The following is a 17,304-nucleotide window of genomic DNA, read 5'->3' on the forward strand; positions in this document are numbered from 1 at the left end:
ACTTCAGAACAGTTGTGAATTACTTGCCCATTACCTAATATACCTTGCATTTGTGCATGGAGCTATAGATCCATCAAACACTATTGTATTAGAACCTTCATAACTGGATATTAAGCAGAGTCACTGTCCATGTTTTGGATAAGAAAAGGAAGAATTTGGGATTTTCCTGTATTCGAGAATAAATGAACATCTGGCTCTATAGCTGGTTTTCCAGTTTCTTGGCCAGCACTCCATTCTCTAAAGTGCCCTTCATTGGGATCTGGGAGAAAACCCCACCCCTCCAGTCTTAATGTCTGCCACTCAGGTTTGGAGTGTAAGACAACTGCTTCACCTTTGAAGCTTTGACTTCTGAGTGTTCTTGTACTTTTTGTCTGCAGAGCTCTTTCAGGACAAACTGTGCTTTCATTACCACCAACTGTGTGTAGACTTCCGTTTAGTTTTGGATCTCTGTGTGTGCGCACGTGTATGTGCATGTGTGTACATGGAGCCGGAGGTCATTCAGGTGCCATTCCTCAAGAGCGATCTGCCTTAATTACTTTGTTTTGTTGAGACAGGGTCTCTCACAAGGACCTGGGGCTTGCTGGCTAGGCTTGTCTAGCCGGCTGTCGAACCCAGGGATCTGCCTCTCTCTCTGCCTCTCCCACACTGCCTTTGCTGCCCTTTTTTTTTTTTTTTTTAAATGGTTGCCAGGGATCCGACTCAGTTCCTTATGAGTACAGCTATAGTAACTCTCATGCTCCACTAACTGTTATACTGGGTGTACTGGTACTCGGGAACAAATCAATGGCTTTGTATTTCCTAAGCAAATACTCAACCATTGAGCTACATCCTCAGCCTTTTCATTCTTAGCCAACTCTTCCTCAGCAAATAGTGAGTATTATATACTGTGCTCGGTAGTAGGGACGTGAGATGTTTACAGCACAATCCTTGTATGTTCAATATTTTGTACATTTGAGGAGAGGGGAGAAAAACTAATAATTATAAGCTGTAATAACTGCTCTTACAGGTGTGTGTGTTCAGCTGTACAGTTATGGAGGGAGGACTCATTAAACACATGGGAGAAAACATCACACAGATGAGAATGAATTCCCAAACTTTAACTAGTGGCAGTATAAAATGTTAAGGCAGGGGGTTACATAACATATCATCATAATCGTGCCTGATATTTGTTGAAAACCTTGTAATTCTGCAAGAATTACATTTATTTTATGGATGAATAGACAGAAATGTAATGGTGTAACTTAAAATACATTTATTTAAAAGTGGATTCTTGTATGTATAGAAGAATGGATAGATATGTGACAGAAGCAAATGTAATAAAAGATTAATATAGAAACTAAACATTATGCATTTGAGTGTTCTGTGTATAGTTGTTTTAATTTTTCTATTTAAAAAGATGCAATCTGAAGGTTTTTTGTTTTTGATACGCAAATGAAATTCTCTACTGTCCTTAAGTAACCCATAAGAAAGGGAAAGGCAGTGGTGGTGCACGCCTTTAATCCCAGCACTCAGGCGGCAGAGCCAAGCGGATCTCTGTGAGTACAAGGCCAGCCTGGTCTACAGAGCAAGATCCAGGACAGTCTTGTGTTCTTGCTGTAGAGTTAAAAACTAGATGAACATGGACCACAAGTGTCATCTTGGTGTGCTTTCAGGTGTGATATAGGAAATGTGGTTTTAACCTTCCCAAATGTGCCCAATAAGGGAGAATTAAAGATCATAAGGAACTTCATTGTTTCTTGGTCAGTGGGTTAGTTTGGACACAGATAGTATGCTTCAGAATAATTATGGAGCTTTTATGGTGGTTTCTTGATGTTAGTGACTGTTGAAATTAAACGGGTCCTTTAGGGCTTCTGAGAGAGCCCTTGGTTTCGGTTTTCAGCTGATATAACCAAGGATAGAGTGAGTTGTTTTTTATTTACATGTATTGCATTAAAAATTGTATATGTTTGTATGTGTATATATGTGTGCATATGGAGGTCAGAGGACATCTTGTAGAAGAGTCTTCTTCAACCGTATAGGACCTGGGGAATTGAATTCAGGTAATTAGGCTTGGTGGCAAGTGCCTTTCCCTGCTGAGCTGGCTTGCTTGTTTTACAAATGTTACATTTATTGGTGAATGTTGTTGATGTGAGAGAGACTTGATTTGGGGATACTTTGTTTTTGAAAGACACTTAGGTGAATGATATGGATTTGTAAGTTGGTTGGTGAGCCTGTTGGTTTGTTTCTACATGTGTTGGTTGGTGATGCCACTGCACCTTACAGTGGGGGTTCACAATTATCACTTGGTTACTGTTCACAACTACTGTTCACACAATATATCTCATTGGTTTTCAGGTCCTTGAAGAAGCAGAGGCTCAACATTTGTATCAGTCCATTTTACCTGACATGGTGAAAATTGCACTCTGTCTGCCGAATATTTGCACCCAGGTTGGTAAATGTAACTTCCTTAGTGCTTTCCTTGGACTCAAATGGCTAAGGTGGGAAAGAGGATTCTGCTAAAGAACATGGCACCTCTGCTGTACCATGGAGAGGCTAGTAGCTAGAGAGGGCACTGCCAAAGAACACTATAGTTGCCCCATTCATTTCGCACTCCCTTTCCATTGTTGCAGTTTGTTTACTCAGACTCCTTTTCCTCCATTTGTTTAAACAATGTCTTCTTAAAATCATTATTTTAAAACAGACTAGTGAGTTTGGTATGCTTTTTTCAAGATAGGTTTAATACTATCTACATCTCTCTCACCTTCCTACAAAGTGAATTCATGGTATTTTTTTAACTTTTAAAACTAAAAGAAAAAAATACTATATTACATAATTTTGTTTGGAATGCATTAATTACATATTGCTCCCAACAGATAACCTCAAAATGTAGTGACTTAAAACTGCCAGTGGCTTAGGTTCTGTTGGTCATGAATTTGAGAGCAGCTTGCTGAGTAAGTTGTGGCTCCTGCTCTCTCTTGTGACTGCAGTCAGGGTGTTAGGGGGGACTGTGGCCACCTAGAGGCTTGACTGGAGCTTCACTTAAACCTTTGCAGGAGCCTCCCTTGAGCCTTTCTAAACGCTGACCAGTTCCTCAGGACTTGGTTGCTGCCGTCCTCCTTGCGAAGGAGAGAGCAGGGAAGCTGTAGTGCTTTTTAGGCCAGATCTCATCCGCTGTCACTTGTACTTATTGGAAGCTAGTCACTTAGTCTAGGCCATTCCCAAGGGGAAAGAAATTAGACTCCTCCAGTTGTTCTGTTTTTAATGTAATCTTTATTATTTTTTGAGAATTTCATACATATAAACAGTGTATTTTGATCATACTCACCCTCACTCCTCCCACAGCCTCTTTTCAGATGCCCTCTCAACATCATATACTCTTTTTTCTTTTTTTTCCTCCCACTGAGTTAAATTAGTACCTCCTATGTGTATCTGGATGTATCTGGATGTGGAGCATCCACTGGAGACTCACTCCTAAAGGAGAAGTATTAAGGAGCTTGTGAACATACTTTTAAACTCTTCAGAAGGTTGCTGTTTTGCTCTTCATAGTTTTCTTCATGTGTTTTTTTCCCCACAGTGATCTGAATTTGTCTTTGTCTTCTATTTCTAGGGTAGCTTCCTTGTACTTGGATGCTAACCAGGATTCTACTAACACTTGCTCCATGGGGGCCCTGTGGCTATTTTAGGCTGAACCATTTCTGGGTGGATGGGATGATACCACTCATTGCACACCCAGAGCTATAAGCACAGTCTTTGAGGACAGCCCCAAATATCCTAGACATGCCAGATGCCTACCTTGGGCCATGTTCTCCTCAGTCAAGATCAGTGCATTCTCTTCTTTATGCCGTGCTCATTAGCATTCTATGGCGGGTTTCCAAGGCTGCCTGACTTTGGTACACCTCAGCAACACATTGTGTCTGAAATAAAGTTTATGTTACTAGATAGATAATGTATTTTAAAAGGCTCTTGTTATTTGTCTTGGAAGCTGCTTGCTACTGTTCTGTCTCTTCTTTTCGCTTGCTCTCCTTCCTTGTGAAGCTCCTCCTACTTCCTAGCCCTCTTTTGCTACTTCTGCTGCAAAGCCTTCCCGCTTTCCCAGGGAAGCGAGTCATCTTGGAACATTCAGCTCATAGATCCCCCTTGTTTTTGACTCATGCTTTACCTGTTTTCTCCCACTAGATGATAATCTCCTGGAAGGGAGATCCTCTTGTGTCTTCTGGGTTTCATGTGAAGCTTATTCAGTTAAATGCTCTTTTAATTCAATGTTTGGTTCAAAAGGACAGTGTCTACTCTTTAGACATGGGTGATACACTCCTTTGCTGCACTCTTACATGCTGTAAGAGAGGTGTTCATATTTTATTTCATGAAATATTTATTCTTCAAAATAATTTAAATCAGTAAGTTATAATAAGTTGCTAAGTAATGTCTGTCTAGCTTTTTATCCTGGCTTAGAATACTTTCCTTCTTTCATTAGAATACTAATGGGGAGAAAGTCTTAATTCCATGCCCTGTTCTTTACAGAAAAGTCTGCTCTGTTGTAAAAAATTAACATTTTAATTTGAGGTAGAGATATGTTTTGACAAGTTAAATTGCATATGCTTGTGTTTAATGATTTGCCATAGTAACACACTACAGGCCAAACCTAAGAGGATAAGAGGATTCCTAAAAAAGAAAATCAAAGGAATCAAATTTTGGAACTTTTGAAATATGTTGTTGTAAGGTATTTAGCCTCTTACTTTTTCTAGCTGAGCACTTACCAGTAAGATTCCTACTCTTGTTTCCTCAAGTGTGGGTTTTATGCATTTCTTCTCACCAAGAAAGAGGAAACTACTTACTCTTTTTTAAAATTCTGTTTGTCAGGGTTAAGAAATATTTGTGTGTCAAGTCAATTAAGCCTAAAATATTTACTAATTTTTGAAATCATTTTTATGAATAACTTGATAAATTAGAGTTCAAAGTTAAATCCAATCAAGAGTGTTATCTGTACTTGGTTGCTTTGCCTAACCTCAGAGCTGACTTGCAAATAAATGTTTTGCAGAGAAAATAGAGATCCACTTGAACTGTTTGGTTCTCTGTCTTTTAAGAGACGACAGCTACAGCCTGGTGGATAAAATAGTTTCTTTACTTTTCCCCTGTTGCTTACCTTTGTTGTTTTTTAGATCGTTGCCATCAAACTGTCCTTCTCACACTGGTGTGTTTTCTGTTAACTGGGGAATGCTGTCTTAACTGCCTTGAGTGCAGTTGGGGGGGGGGGGTGCCTGAGGGCTGATGGCAGTGGTTCACTTGAGGCAGCTGGCTTGAGATCTGTGTGGACCCCAGCACTCTTGGTTCAGAGCGCTGCTGAAGGGAGGAAGACAGATCTCTAAAGCGTCAAGGGGACTGTTTTGAACTTAACAACTCATGGGAAACTGGTAGATGCTCTTTTGTTTCAGCAGCGTGTCTTTAAAACCACGGTGTAAGCATTTAAATTAGAACAAAACACGTTGAACACAATGCTCAGGTCCTATGTAGTCATGATTTTGGGTTGCCACAAGAAGACGTTTTTAGATGCAAAAAACTGAAGGAAAATGTTCCACATCTTCCTTGACTTGGAGTGTTTTATTATATAGAAAATACCTTCATTTTTACAAGTTACACATAGTTCTGTGTGGCAGTTTTCACGTGTTCTATTAAATACTTTCATAAAATTAGATTTGGTTCTCATAAAGAAATTAACAATGTGCAGTTTGATTTAGAATAGAAGATATGACTTATTTATTCAATCATATTAATTATTTTATTTTGGACTAAGAAAAAGTACTTCATCCCACCATTTTTAAGGTAAGAACATAACATATACAATAATAGTTCAACTCAGTATTGCATTTTTACTCCATCTAGTTTTAATTTTCACTACAAGGGTAATTTGTTAATATCTATTTGCTGAGGCAGTCTTGGTTTTCCCTGGTAGGTAATATTTTGTGTGCTCTTCAGTATCATTATGATTAGAAATCTGCACCTTGGGGCTGGGGATTTAGCTCAGTGGTAGAGCACTTGCCTAGCAAGCACAAGGCCCTGGGTTCGGTCCTCAGCTCCAGAAAAAAAAAAAAAAAGAAATCTGCACCTTGATTGATGAGTACATTTTTCTAATCCTCTCCGATATCAGCCCTTGACTTTAACAGTATTGCTGATTTAAGGACTCAAGAATGGCTTGAAATTATTCCTGCCTTAATTTAGAAAATGCAATTTGGTACCTCTGTCTTCAAAATTGCTAAACTAATTATTGCTTTTCTCATCTGTACTTTTGTTTCCTCCATCAGCCAATACCGCTCCTGAAACAGAAGATGAATCATTCTATCACAATGTCGCAGGAACAGATCGCCAGTCTTTTAGCTAATGCTTTCTTCTGCACATTCCCCCGACGGAATGCCAAGATGAAATCAGAGTATTCCAGTTACCCAGACATTAACTTCAATAGGTATGTTTTCAGAGAGTACCTTGTGACGAGTGGAAGAAACGAATATTTTTGAGTGACTTATCATAGAGTTAATAAGCATTTTATTCAGGTGATGTTTTGACCATTTTTCAGACAAGATAATTAAAGTTCACAGAGGTAAAGAGCTTGATCTGAGTCCTAGAGCCAGTTAATCACAACCAGGCTTCATATCAGTTACTCCAGTGCCTGTGTTCTCTCCATGCTCTTAGACTGTCCTCTTCTGAATGCTTGTGTTCCATCTGGTTGCTCACTTTGATTAGTCACAGGAACGTTTGTTGCATATTTTAATCCTATGATGAAGCAATTTAAAAAATGGGAATAAGCCGGGCGGTGGTGGCGCACGCCTTTAATCCCAGCACTCGGGAGGCAGAGCCAGGCGGATCTCTGTGAGTTCGAGGCCAGCCTGGGCTACCAAGTGAGTTCCAGGAAAGGCGCAAAGCTACACAGAGAAACCCTGTCTCGAAAAAAAAAAAAAATGGGAATAAAAGCCCTCATTTCTGTAAAGATCTTACATAAAAATATAGTCACTGGACATGGTGGCACATGCCTTTAATCCAGCACTTGAGAGAGGTCAGAGGCAAGTGGACTCTGTTAGTTCAAGGCCAGCCTGGTATACATAGCGAGTTCCAGACTAGCCAGGGCTACACAGTAAAACTATCTCAAAGAAAAGAATATAAAGTCTTGAAGGAATTTTGTGTCTATGTGTCTGTGTGTGGGAGGGATAAAAAATATGAAGTGACTTTGTCTTTTTTTAATAGACATGATTAATTTATCAGTGTAATTTTTAAGGAGTATTCAAATTATTTGTCAGATTTATACATTATGATTTATTAATTAATACATCCATAAATGTTTAGACTTCAGCTACTTTTCAAGTGAGTATTCTGTCATCTGTCCACAAAAACATTATAAGAAACTTTATTGGCAAATAAATAACATGTTTCCCCACCCTATTCCCACTGCTAATTCTTCAGCTCTTGCTTCTTTTTCTTGCTTTATCTGAGCGTATGTTTATGGAATTTGACTAGAATATGAATTTCTTCCCTGGTAAAGGCAAACCATCAGAAAGCTCTCCTGTCCTCCTCCTTCACACTGGGGTGAGCATTGTGATGCCCACCTGTCCCATCTGGGATCACAATGTGCTCTGGTTATGAGGGTGTGCACCATAGGTATAGGCAGTGCACCCGTTAGGTACAGCCTTAACATAAGCACAAAGCCACCTCGCAGTCTGTAGCTTGAGTTTTCCTGCCTGGCCCACAGTCAAGGCAAATCTCTCTCACCTGCCAGTCCCACAGCCACTCAGACCCGACCAAGTAAACACAGAGACTTATATTGGTTACAAACTGTATGGCCGTGGCAGGCTTCTTGCTAACTGTTCTTACAGTTTAAATTAATTCATTTCCATAAATCTATCCCTTGCCACATGGCTCATGGCTTACCAGGATCTTCACATGCAGCTTGTCATGGTGGCGGCTGTCAGTCTCTCTCTGACTCAGCCTTCCACTTCCCAGCTTTATTCTTCTCCTTGCCCCGCCTACACTTCCTGCCTAGCCAACGGCCAATCAGTGTTTTATTGATTAATTAGCAACACATTTGCCATACATCCCACAGCAGCAGTCCCTTTTTATCTTCCAAGTAGGATGTTACAGTGGAACCTTTCTTTTTAATTTATCTTTTTGTAAGTGTAGTTTCTTAAGAATTTACTTGTAGACTTAACAAAAGTTGCAGAAATAAAACCCAAGAGTTCCTGTGTACAACTCATGTAGTTTTGCTTTAACATCTTTTGTACATAGTAAAAATAATCACAACTAGGCAGTTAATACTGGCTTAATGCTTAACTTATCCATAGCCTTATGAAATCTTATACTTTTTCTGTTACCCTTGTTTTCTAATCCAGCTCATACCTAGATCTTACATTACATGTGTCTGCTTAGATTCCTCCAACCTGTTCCTTAGGATTTTCCCTTCCTTTTATGACTTTGGCCTCCTTGAACACTACTCATTAGTTATCCTGTAAAGTGTTTTCCATCTGAACTTGGCTAATGTTATTTCACAATTAGAATGAGGTCATGCTTTTTTTTAAAAAAAAAAAAACAAGGTGTTACTCTATAGACCAGGCTGACTTCAGATTCTCAGTGGTTCTCCTTTCTCCGTCTTCTACTGCTAAGATTCTATGTGTGAGCCATGGCACAGGGCTAGTTCATGGCTTTGGGCAGAAATATCACAAAAACTGGTCTTGTGTCCTTCTCAACCCTTCACATTAATGGGCTTATAATTCATCTTAGAGTTGGTTCAGCTGGCCAAGGTAATGGCTTCTGGGTTCTCCCCACTGAAAAAGTACTTTCCTTCTGTGTTTTCTTAGGAAAAATAAAATACTGCAAATGGTATCACATTTTTCCACATAGTTTTAGCATCTGTTGGTTGATCTTTTCTGCATTTATTATGGTAGTGTTTGCCTATTGTAATTTTTCTATTTTATTTTCTGTTTATTAACTGAAATTCTATTGTAAGGAAGATCTATCCCTTAACTTCTATTTTTTTTAATATTCCAATGGACTAATGATCTTTTTGTACATCATAAAATTTAATGTAATTATCATTCATTTTGCTATTTATATTTTTCTTTGATCATTAGTGCTATTTAAAAATAGGCTCGTGAGCACTTTTGGCAAATTCCCATCATGTTTTTGAGCATAGCCTTCCCTTTTGGAGTCATAAAATGTTCTAGGTTTATATTGTCCGTTCCCCAGCCCTGGAACCAGCCATTATCTAAGGACCCTTGATTACTGTCTTTGAGACTGAAATCTGGGTGGTGGGCTTGCATTGTTTTAGTGAAACTTATTACATATGGGCAGCATTTCTGACAGCTCGACATGACAGTGCAGAAATGTATTTATAATTCTCTCCAGTACCATAAGGTTAATTCCAAATGCCTGTGTTAAGTCTTTTACAATTATAAAACAAAATACTTCTCTCCCTGGAGATGAGAAAAATTCTAGAATAAAGCTGATTAGTAGCTGATGCAATTTTTTAATTAAAAAAAATCAAAATTAAGACATTTCAGTACATTTATAGGATTTTTAAAGCAAATGAAAAATATAAAATTATTTAAATGTAAGAATACTCAGCTAGGTGGTGGTGGCACACACCTTTAATCCCAGCACTGGGAGGCAGAGGCAGGCGGGTATCTGTGAGTTCGAGGCCAGCCTGGTCTACAGGGCTACACAGAAAACCTGTCTCTAAAAACAAAACAAAAAGAATACTCTTAGGCTAGCATAATTCTCAAGTTATATTAAGGCTTGCAAACATTAAAACATGAATGGAAATCCCTGTTATACAGTCAGTCTATACTATCAACAATAAGGGGAGCATTAGCAACCAAAAAATAATGGTATCAATGTAAGAGAATTTCCTTAAAATCCCATTGTTGGCAAACAGGGTGGTATCCATGCTGTACCTCACGCTTTTTATTTGCATAAATGTCCATTGTGTGGTGTGTTTCCACATTCAAGCAGTAGTTGAGCTTATGAGGGTGATATTTATTCTGTGTAGCCCAAATAGATAGCGAGCAACCATTGTTTTCCTCACTGTGTTAAGTGTACTAGTTATAGAGACTAGGCAAGCTAAATCCTTTGTTCTTATTGTTAGGTGGAAATTGTCTTGTTTTTAAACCTTGTAACTTTCTGAACTGCCCTTCTTTCCATGTGATTTTTATTCCTCCTTCAAGATTCAAGTCACAGGTCAAGTATTCAGCTATTTGCCAGGACAGCAGTGTGTACCTGCCTCCTCTTATGAGGTGGTTTGTTTGTTTGTTTGTTTTGTTGTTGTTGTTTTCATTTTATTTTTTGTGCATTGGTGTGAGGGTGTCAGATGCCCTGGAATTGGAGTTAGAGACAGTTGTGAGCTACCATGTGGGTGCTGGGAATAGAACCTGGGTCCTCTAGAAGAGCAGTCAGTGCTCTTAACCTCTGAGTCATCTCTCCAGCCCTAACCTAACAAACAACAAAAATGATGACTATTCATAACCACTGATGTGTCTGTTATGGCTCACTGTCCTCTCTGTGGGAGTTTCCGGGCAGGGAAGTTTGTATAGGATGAGGTTTTGGAGAGCATATGACTTATCTATAGAAATGAGACTGGAACACTCTTCTGCTCAGGCCTGGTGCATTTCATGTCTGACTGCCTTGCCAAAGCAGAGTGCTCTGAGAATACTCAAGAAATGGAAGAGGAAACAAAGCTCCCTTTTCCCCATACAAAATTCAGGGGGAATAGGGAGAGAGAGAGAGAGAGAGAGAGAGAGAGAGAGAGAGAGAGAGAGAGAGAGAGAGAGAGAGAGAGAGAGAGAATGAGAATATTCAGTCTCAAGTGAGATAGGGCTAGCTCCTTGATTGAATAAGAAAAATGGTAAAAGTATGTAGTGGGAGGCTGACGTCAATAAATTGAATAAGCCTTCCTTCTTTTATTTATTGTTGTGTTCTTCCAGGCCTGCTTAGTTATGTTAAATACTTCTGACCTTTTCCCCTGCTTGCCTTTCTCAGCCTGAACATTTATATAAAGGCTTCCAATGTGATTAGCATTGATGCTTCTGAAATCACATGGAAACTAGATGGTCAGAGATAAATTGTGGGTCTCAGCAGTGGGCAGCCCAGGAGGCTTTTACATCTGCCTCTTCCCTGAATTGAAAATGCTGCTGGGGCCATATGGCAGAGTGCCTCACAAAGGAGCCAGAAATGACTTTCTGGCTAGATCCCATATTATCACTTGCTTCTGTTTTAAAGTGGAGGTTATAGTGCTTTGGACTTGATTTACTATATACCAGTGGGATTGATTTTTAATTTAAAAGTGTGTGTGTGTGTGTGTGTGTGTGTGTGCGCGTGCGCGCGCGTGCGAAAAATCTAATTCCAGTAATGTTGTCAGATTTTAGTTAACGATGTTTCTCTATAAGTATGGAAGAAAAAAAAAACATTAATAACTCTCTGACCCTTTACTGACTTCTTCCCTTGACAATGCCAAATGTTTTGTTTAGAACAAAGTGAGGTTGCCTGACTAGCTTTTTTCTGTTGTCTTCTAAAAATAATCTGTAATTATCATGTAGTGAAATATGTAAATGTCTTCATGGGCAAGGACTGTTATGGCCTGGCTTACGTACAGATTTGTGTATATGTTGCTGATTGAAAATGCACTTCAAATATACATACCCAGGGCTTTGAAAAATCTGCATTAGAAAGAAAAGATATTGGGAAGTTTAAAATCGGATGATACTTGATAGCTGTTAGTTGCCCCTTCTTTCTCTCTCCTTGAATGTCTTTCTGTCTGTTCTTGTATCTCTTATCCTCTCTTTCGCAGGCTCATGTCGTCTGCCTCCCTCGTGTCCATTTCCAGTGAATTCTGCTATTTTTACATGATATAGATATAGAATAATTTATTTTATTTGGGTGGTTATGCATAGTGGAACCGAACTGGAGAATTGTCATAAAGATTTTAAACCTATTTCTCCTGACTGACTGCACTTACACACACACACGCACACACACACACGCACACACACACACACACACACACACACAGAGAGAGAGAGAGAGAGAGAGAGAGAGAGAGAGAGAGAGAGAGAGAGAGAGAGAGAGAGAGTGTTCCTTCTTGGCTCTGTAAGAAAATGAGAAATATAGGAGTTAATGGTGCTCACCTTTAATCCCAGCACTCTGAGGCAGAGGCAGGAAAATCTCTGAACTTGAGACCAGCCTGGTCAACATCGCAAGTTCTAGGCCAGCCAGAGCTATGTGTGAAAGAGGAAGAGGATGAAAATGATGACCATGGTAATAGTGAGAAAAGGCTGGTGAATGGCTCAGCAAGAAAGGTGCTTGTCACATAGTCCTGATGTCTGAATTCGATCCCTAGGTCCCAGAGTGGAAGTAAAGAAGTGGCTTCCAACCATTGTCTACACATGCACCATGACATTTGTGCACATAACACATGTGCACACATGTGCACACACATAAAAATCCTTTTTTAAAAAAGAAACTAACATTTACATAAAAAACGGAGAAATCTTATTTGGTTACACAGTAATTTGAAATTGGGCTTGTAATAGTGAATGAATGTAATACATTCAGGTACTGCTTGATTTATAGAAATTTGGGAGTATTTTGCTTGGCTGTTTGGCTGATTGGTTGGTTCTTTTGAGAGAGTGTGGTGTAGTTAAGGCTAGCCTTGAACTCATTAGCTGAAGTTGACCTTGAACTCCTGATCTTTCTGCCTTGACATCCCAAATACGGGGATTGTAGGCGTGCACTACCATGCCCGGGTCTGTACCTTTAAGATTTAAATTTGTAAAATGAAACAGTTACTCTCATCTGTAATGATAATAATAGCAATATAATGTTCAAGAAAAGTCCATATTGCCAGGATAATAAGTCTGTGATCCCAGGGAGCTCCTAAGGTTAATAATTTGCGATTATGGTTATGAAATATGAGGGCTTTTATGTGATTTTGCAAGTAGCTGACCATGTATGAGACATCTTTCCTTATGGGGAAATTACTCATTAAGGGCAATACTCATTTTCTCCTATTTCTGTAATAGTCATGTTAAAGAACTTCTCCCCTTAGTTGAATTGTATAGCACATCAATTCGTCCCTAATAAGGATGGTTGCTGTGTTTTCTATTTTACTCCTTTCTTCTGTTAAGTAGTAATTTTAGAAAAGGATTTTGCGTAGAGGCCAAGGTATTCATTTAGTAAATCATATTTATTGATATAGGATGTTTAATTAAACTACCACACGACTGTTTCATTTAAACAGACTTTGTTCTAGTTGACATATTACAGAAGAGACCAAGCCGAAACCTTCATTTTTTACAGTCTCTTTTTTAGCTGCCAGCTAGATTTAAGCATGTTTGTATTAATCTTCTAGGTACTGTTAAACTATTTTTTAAAATAGAGCATACAGTATTGGCATTCCTCTTAAGTGATGGTCATACACATTGTTTCTCCAGAAGTTGACTTGAATTCAGATCCTTCTACATAGAATCCTTAGCTGTATTTCCTTCCATTTTCTAAGTCACTTTAGTTGCAGGATTGTCAGTGAATTGCCTTGCCCCTTCCTACATTCTTACATAAGATTGTTCTTCTAATCATTAAAAATGGTACGCATTTTACCACTTACTAAAGAAGACTTTTACTTGAAGGCTTTCTGAATTTAAAGGCAGAATATATGACTCGGGGCAGAAAATCTTCATTATTTATAGCCACTGAATCTTCGCATGCTTTTTAAATGCCTTTGGAAAACTAGGTCTTATGCCCAAAAGTGTGCTTTTGTGTGAAATCTATAATGAACTACTTACCCAGGTCATGTGCTTCTAAAGCCCTGCATTTCTTTCCTCTGGATAAATTGCATTACGTGTTAACAATAACAATGCCATGCCATTACAAAGAAAACAGAATCAAATAGTGCAAATTGAGGTTGTGGATATTGGGCAGCACAGAGAAGGCTTGGCTTTCGTTACCGAGCAAAGGATCTGCATTAACTCAGCTGCTGTAAAAACAGCACAGGCTCGGTGGCTCCAACGGCAAAGGTTATTTTCTGACAGTTTGGGGGCTAGACATTCCAGGTCAAGGTAGGGGTGATTGAGTGTGAGGTGAGAGTTTCTCACGTCTTACAGACCATGTCTTCTCACTGTCTCACTCCCTGCCTCTGCTTCTTAGGAACATAATCCTGTAGGATTTAGCCTTCTCATCTGACCTCACGTAGCCTGCTCCACAGCCTCACAGGCCTTATCTCGAAATAGAACCTTGTTGAGATTTTGTATTCAACACAGGACTATTAGGAAGACAGAAACATCCAGTCCAGAACAGAAACTGTTTAACTACCAAAGACTGCTCATTCAGTCCCAGTGTCTTGTCACAGCTGTCTGTGTCTTGACTCTCATACTTCCCTCACTTTATTACAAATACTCCAGATGAGGACTTTTCTGAGATACCCTTTGTTTGAGTACATAACTAAATAGTATGCATTATATTATGTATATTAAATATAGTATGTATTATAAAGAGTACTTGCCATGAAGACATTAACTATCTGGCCCTAACTGACACTGGGCACAAGACAGTGCCTTGTTTGGGCTGGAGGAATGGGTGGAAGGAGAGCAGTACTGTTGACTCAGCTACCTTTGAAGGAGCCTGGTTCCAGGCAGGTTGAGTCCTCTCTAGATGCCCTTTGGATCCACATCAGCTTTCTGGCTCTCCAAAGTCCCAGGACTGATTCTGGAAGAATTTGGTTTTAATATTTGATTAAAAATAGAGATTTGGTCTTTGTAACTACAAAAGCATTTAACTCTTGTACTTCTGGCCTCTTTCAGGTTGTTTGAAGGACGTTCATCAAGGAAACCAGAGAAACTAAAAACACTCTTCTGCTACTTCCGAAGAGTCACAGAGAAAAGTAAATTCCTTTCATTTGTAACTATAATTTTCCTTGCTGATGATGAAAATTCAAATCAAATAATCTGAGAAATATTTTGTATTTTGAAGTATATTTGCTTGTTTAAGCACATTTAAACAATAATGATTTAATATAATATCCTAGATTTATACTGTTTATGTATAGACATAAATGTGTACTGCAATATCTGAAATTAGACCTTTGTACTTTGAAATACATACCCAAGGGTTGTTGTGACTCTAAATCACTTTCAAAAGAAAGTACAATGACCAGAAAATACCTTTAGGATGCTTTTTATTTAAAGAAGCATTAGCTAGCTTACTTTTTATAGATAAAATAATTTGTTTTTTCTCTCATTCCTTGTTCCTGCCCCACTGTCATGGTTTGTGACCATGATAAACACAGTGGCAAAAAGTAGCTTGGGGTGAGGGTTACTTAGCTTATCCTTTCAGGTCATGGTTCATCACAAAGAGAAGTCCAGGCAGGAATTTAAGCAGAAACTGAAGCAGACACCATGGTAGATCCTTGCTTACTGGCTCAGCTTTTTATGCAGCTCAGGCCCAGCTGCCTAGGGATGGTACTGGCCAAAGTAGGCTGGGCCCTTCCAATCAGTCATCAAGCAAAATAGTGTCTCACAGACATGACCACAGACCAGTTTGATCTGGACAATTCCCTGACTGAGATTCCTTCTCCTAAGGCAACTCTAGTTTGTGTCAACATCTGCTAAGCCCTACATAGAGTTTTTATGAGACTGAGTCACACTTAGTGTAAACATGTCTGTCTTCCTCTGTGGGACCTTACTATCTTTCTTTCCCCAAAGCAGATTCTCATCTGTGAGGTAGAAGTGTGATTATAATTACCTCATAAGGTAGTTGCAGATATTAAGCAAGAAGATACATACTTAATATGTTAACTATTACCAGTAGGTAGACTTTCCTACAAGGTATAGGAAAGCCAGAAGACTTGCTGAGTAAGTCAGGTCTAGTGTGGTCAAGTGAGATGAGCCTTTGTCCTTTCTGGGCCTCCAGCTTGGAGGATAGTCTTCAGTATGATCTTGAAATCCTTCTAAGGTCATTTACCCCTTTAAATACAGTGTTGCTAAAATATTGTCAAACTTTTAGAGAGAAGTCTGGTGAAGAAGATTTTGATATTTAAGGAGAAAACCATGTTCTTAATAAAATAGTATTTATAGCTTACTTAATTTAATTTTGCACCCTGTACTGAAAGAAATGTTAAGGAGGATGCAGGGTTGTTCAGGCTTATAAGAAACACAACTAAATTAGAATTTATAATGATTTGTTAAAAATGTGACCTTTGGGTTGGGGAGTTGGTAAAGTGCTGGCGAGGATCTTAGGTTGATTCCCTAGAACCCATGTGAAAAAAAGCCAGGTGTGATGGTGGGCACTTGTAATCTCTGCATTGAAATAACAGAGACAGGCTATTCCCTGTCTTCTCTGGCCAGCCAGCCTAACCTACTTGACAAGCTACCAATCCAGCCTAGTAGGCCAGTGAGAGACCCTGTCTTAAATAAGTAAGTAAATGGGTGAGTGAATGAATGAATGAATGAATGAATAGAAGTTGGCAGTGCCTGAGGAATACCCTAACATTCTCTGGCTTACACTCACACAGACACAGACACACACACACACACACACACACACACACAGAGAGAGAGAGAGAGAGAGAGAGAGAGAGAGAGAGAGAGAGAGAGAGAGAGAGAGAGAGACAGAGAGAAATGTAACTGTTGAGATAGGGTCTCATTGTGTAGCACAGGCTAGCCTTGAACTCCTATCCCCACCTTTAAGTACTAGAATTACAATTATGTAATCCAATGTAGTATCAAGCTACTAATTTTTTTTCCTTTGGTTTTTCGAGACAGTGTTTCTCTGTGTAGCTTTGCGCCTTTCTTGGAACTTGGAACCAGGCCGGTCTCGAACTCACAGAGATCCGCCTGCCTCTGCCTCCCGAGTGCTGGGATTAAAGGCGTGCGCCACCACTGCTTGGCGCTACTAATTATTTTTATTAACATGTTTTAGATATAAATAAGTTATTGAAAGTTGACTTTTCTATTTTGAGAGTCAAATCATATAATTCTTTTCTAAAAGCTAATTTGCTTTTCTAAGTTTTAAGACTTCATTTACTTTGAGGAAAAATTTAAAAGCTTTTGTTTGTTTAACTAGGAATATATAAACCCTCTTAAGCTTTGGAACTTAGATTAAAGAAATTATATATAAATAAATAAATTTATATAAACAAAAGTTGCTTCTTTCTTGCCCCCCCCCCATGCATAGTAATTTACTTTCCTGTCAAAATACAGCGCAGTGTTACTCTAGGTCTTGATGTGACTCTGGTGAAGGAGAAAACACGAGGGGAATGAAAGCTTATAGGAGAGTTTCTGGAGTCTGCTGTACAGAGACTTCAGA

At 39.0% G+C, this 17,304-nt stretch overlaps 1 protein-coding gene across 4 annotated transcripts in view; it reads left to right on the top strand.

The window, feature by feature from the left end:
- The window catches only part of Parg (poly(ADP-ribose) glycohydrolase), a 108,667-nt gene that overhangs the window by 44,749 nt on the left and 46,614 nt on the right, over positions 1 to 17,304 (top strand). For all 4 annotated transcript variants that reach the window (XM_059274112.1, XM_059274110.1, XM_059274109.1 and 1 more), the window contains 3 exons: positions 2,335 to 2,427; positions 6,276 to 6,433; positions 14,802 to 14,881. In XM_059274112.1, coding sequence (XP_059130095.1) covers positions 2,335 to 2,427; positions 6,276 to 6,433; positions 14,802 to 14,881 — 331 coding nt within the window. The remainder of the gene's footprint in view (positions 1 to 2,334; positions 2,428 to 6,275; positions 6,434 to 14,801; positions 14,882 to 17,304) is intronic.

Source organism: Peromyscus eremicus, chromosome 9, assembly GCF_949786415.1.
Source record: "Peromyscus eremicus chromosome 9, PerEre_H2_v1, whole genome shotgun sequence".
Classification (NCBI taxonomy): domain Eukaryota; kingdom Metazoa; phylum Chordata; class Mammalia; order Rodentia; family Cricetidae; genus Peromyscus; species Peromyscus eremicus.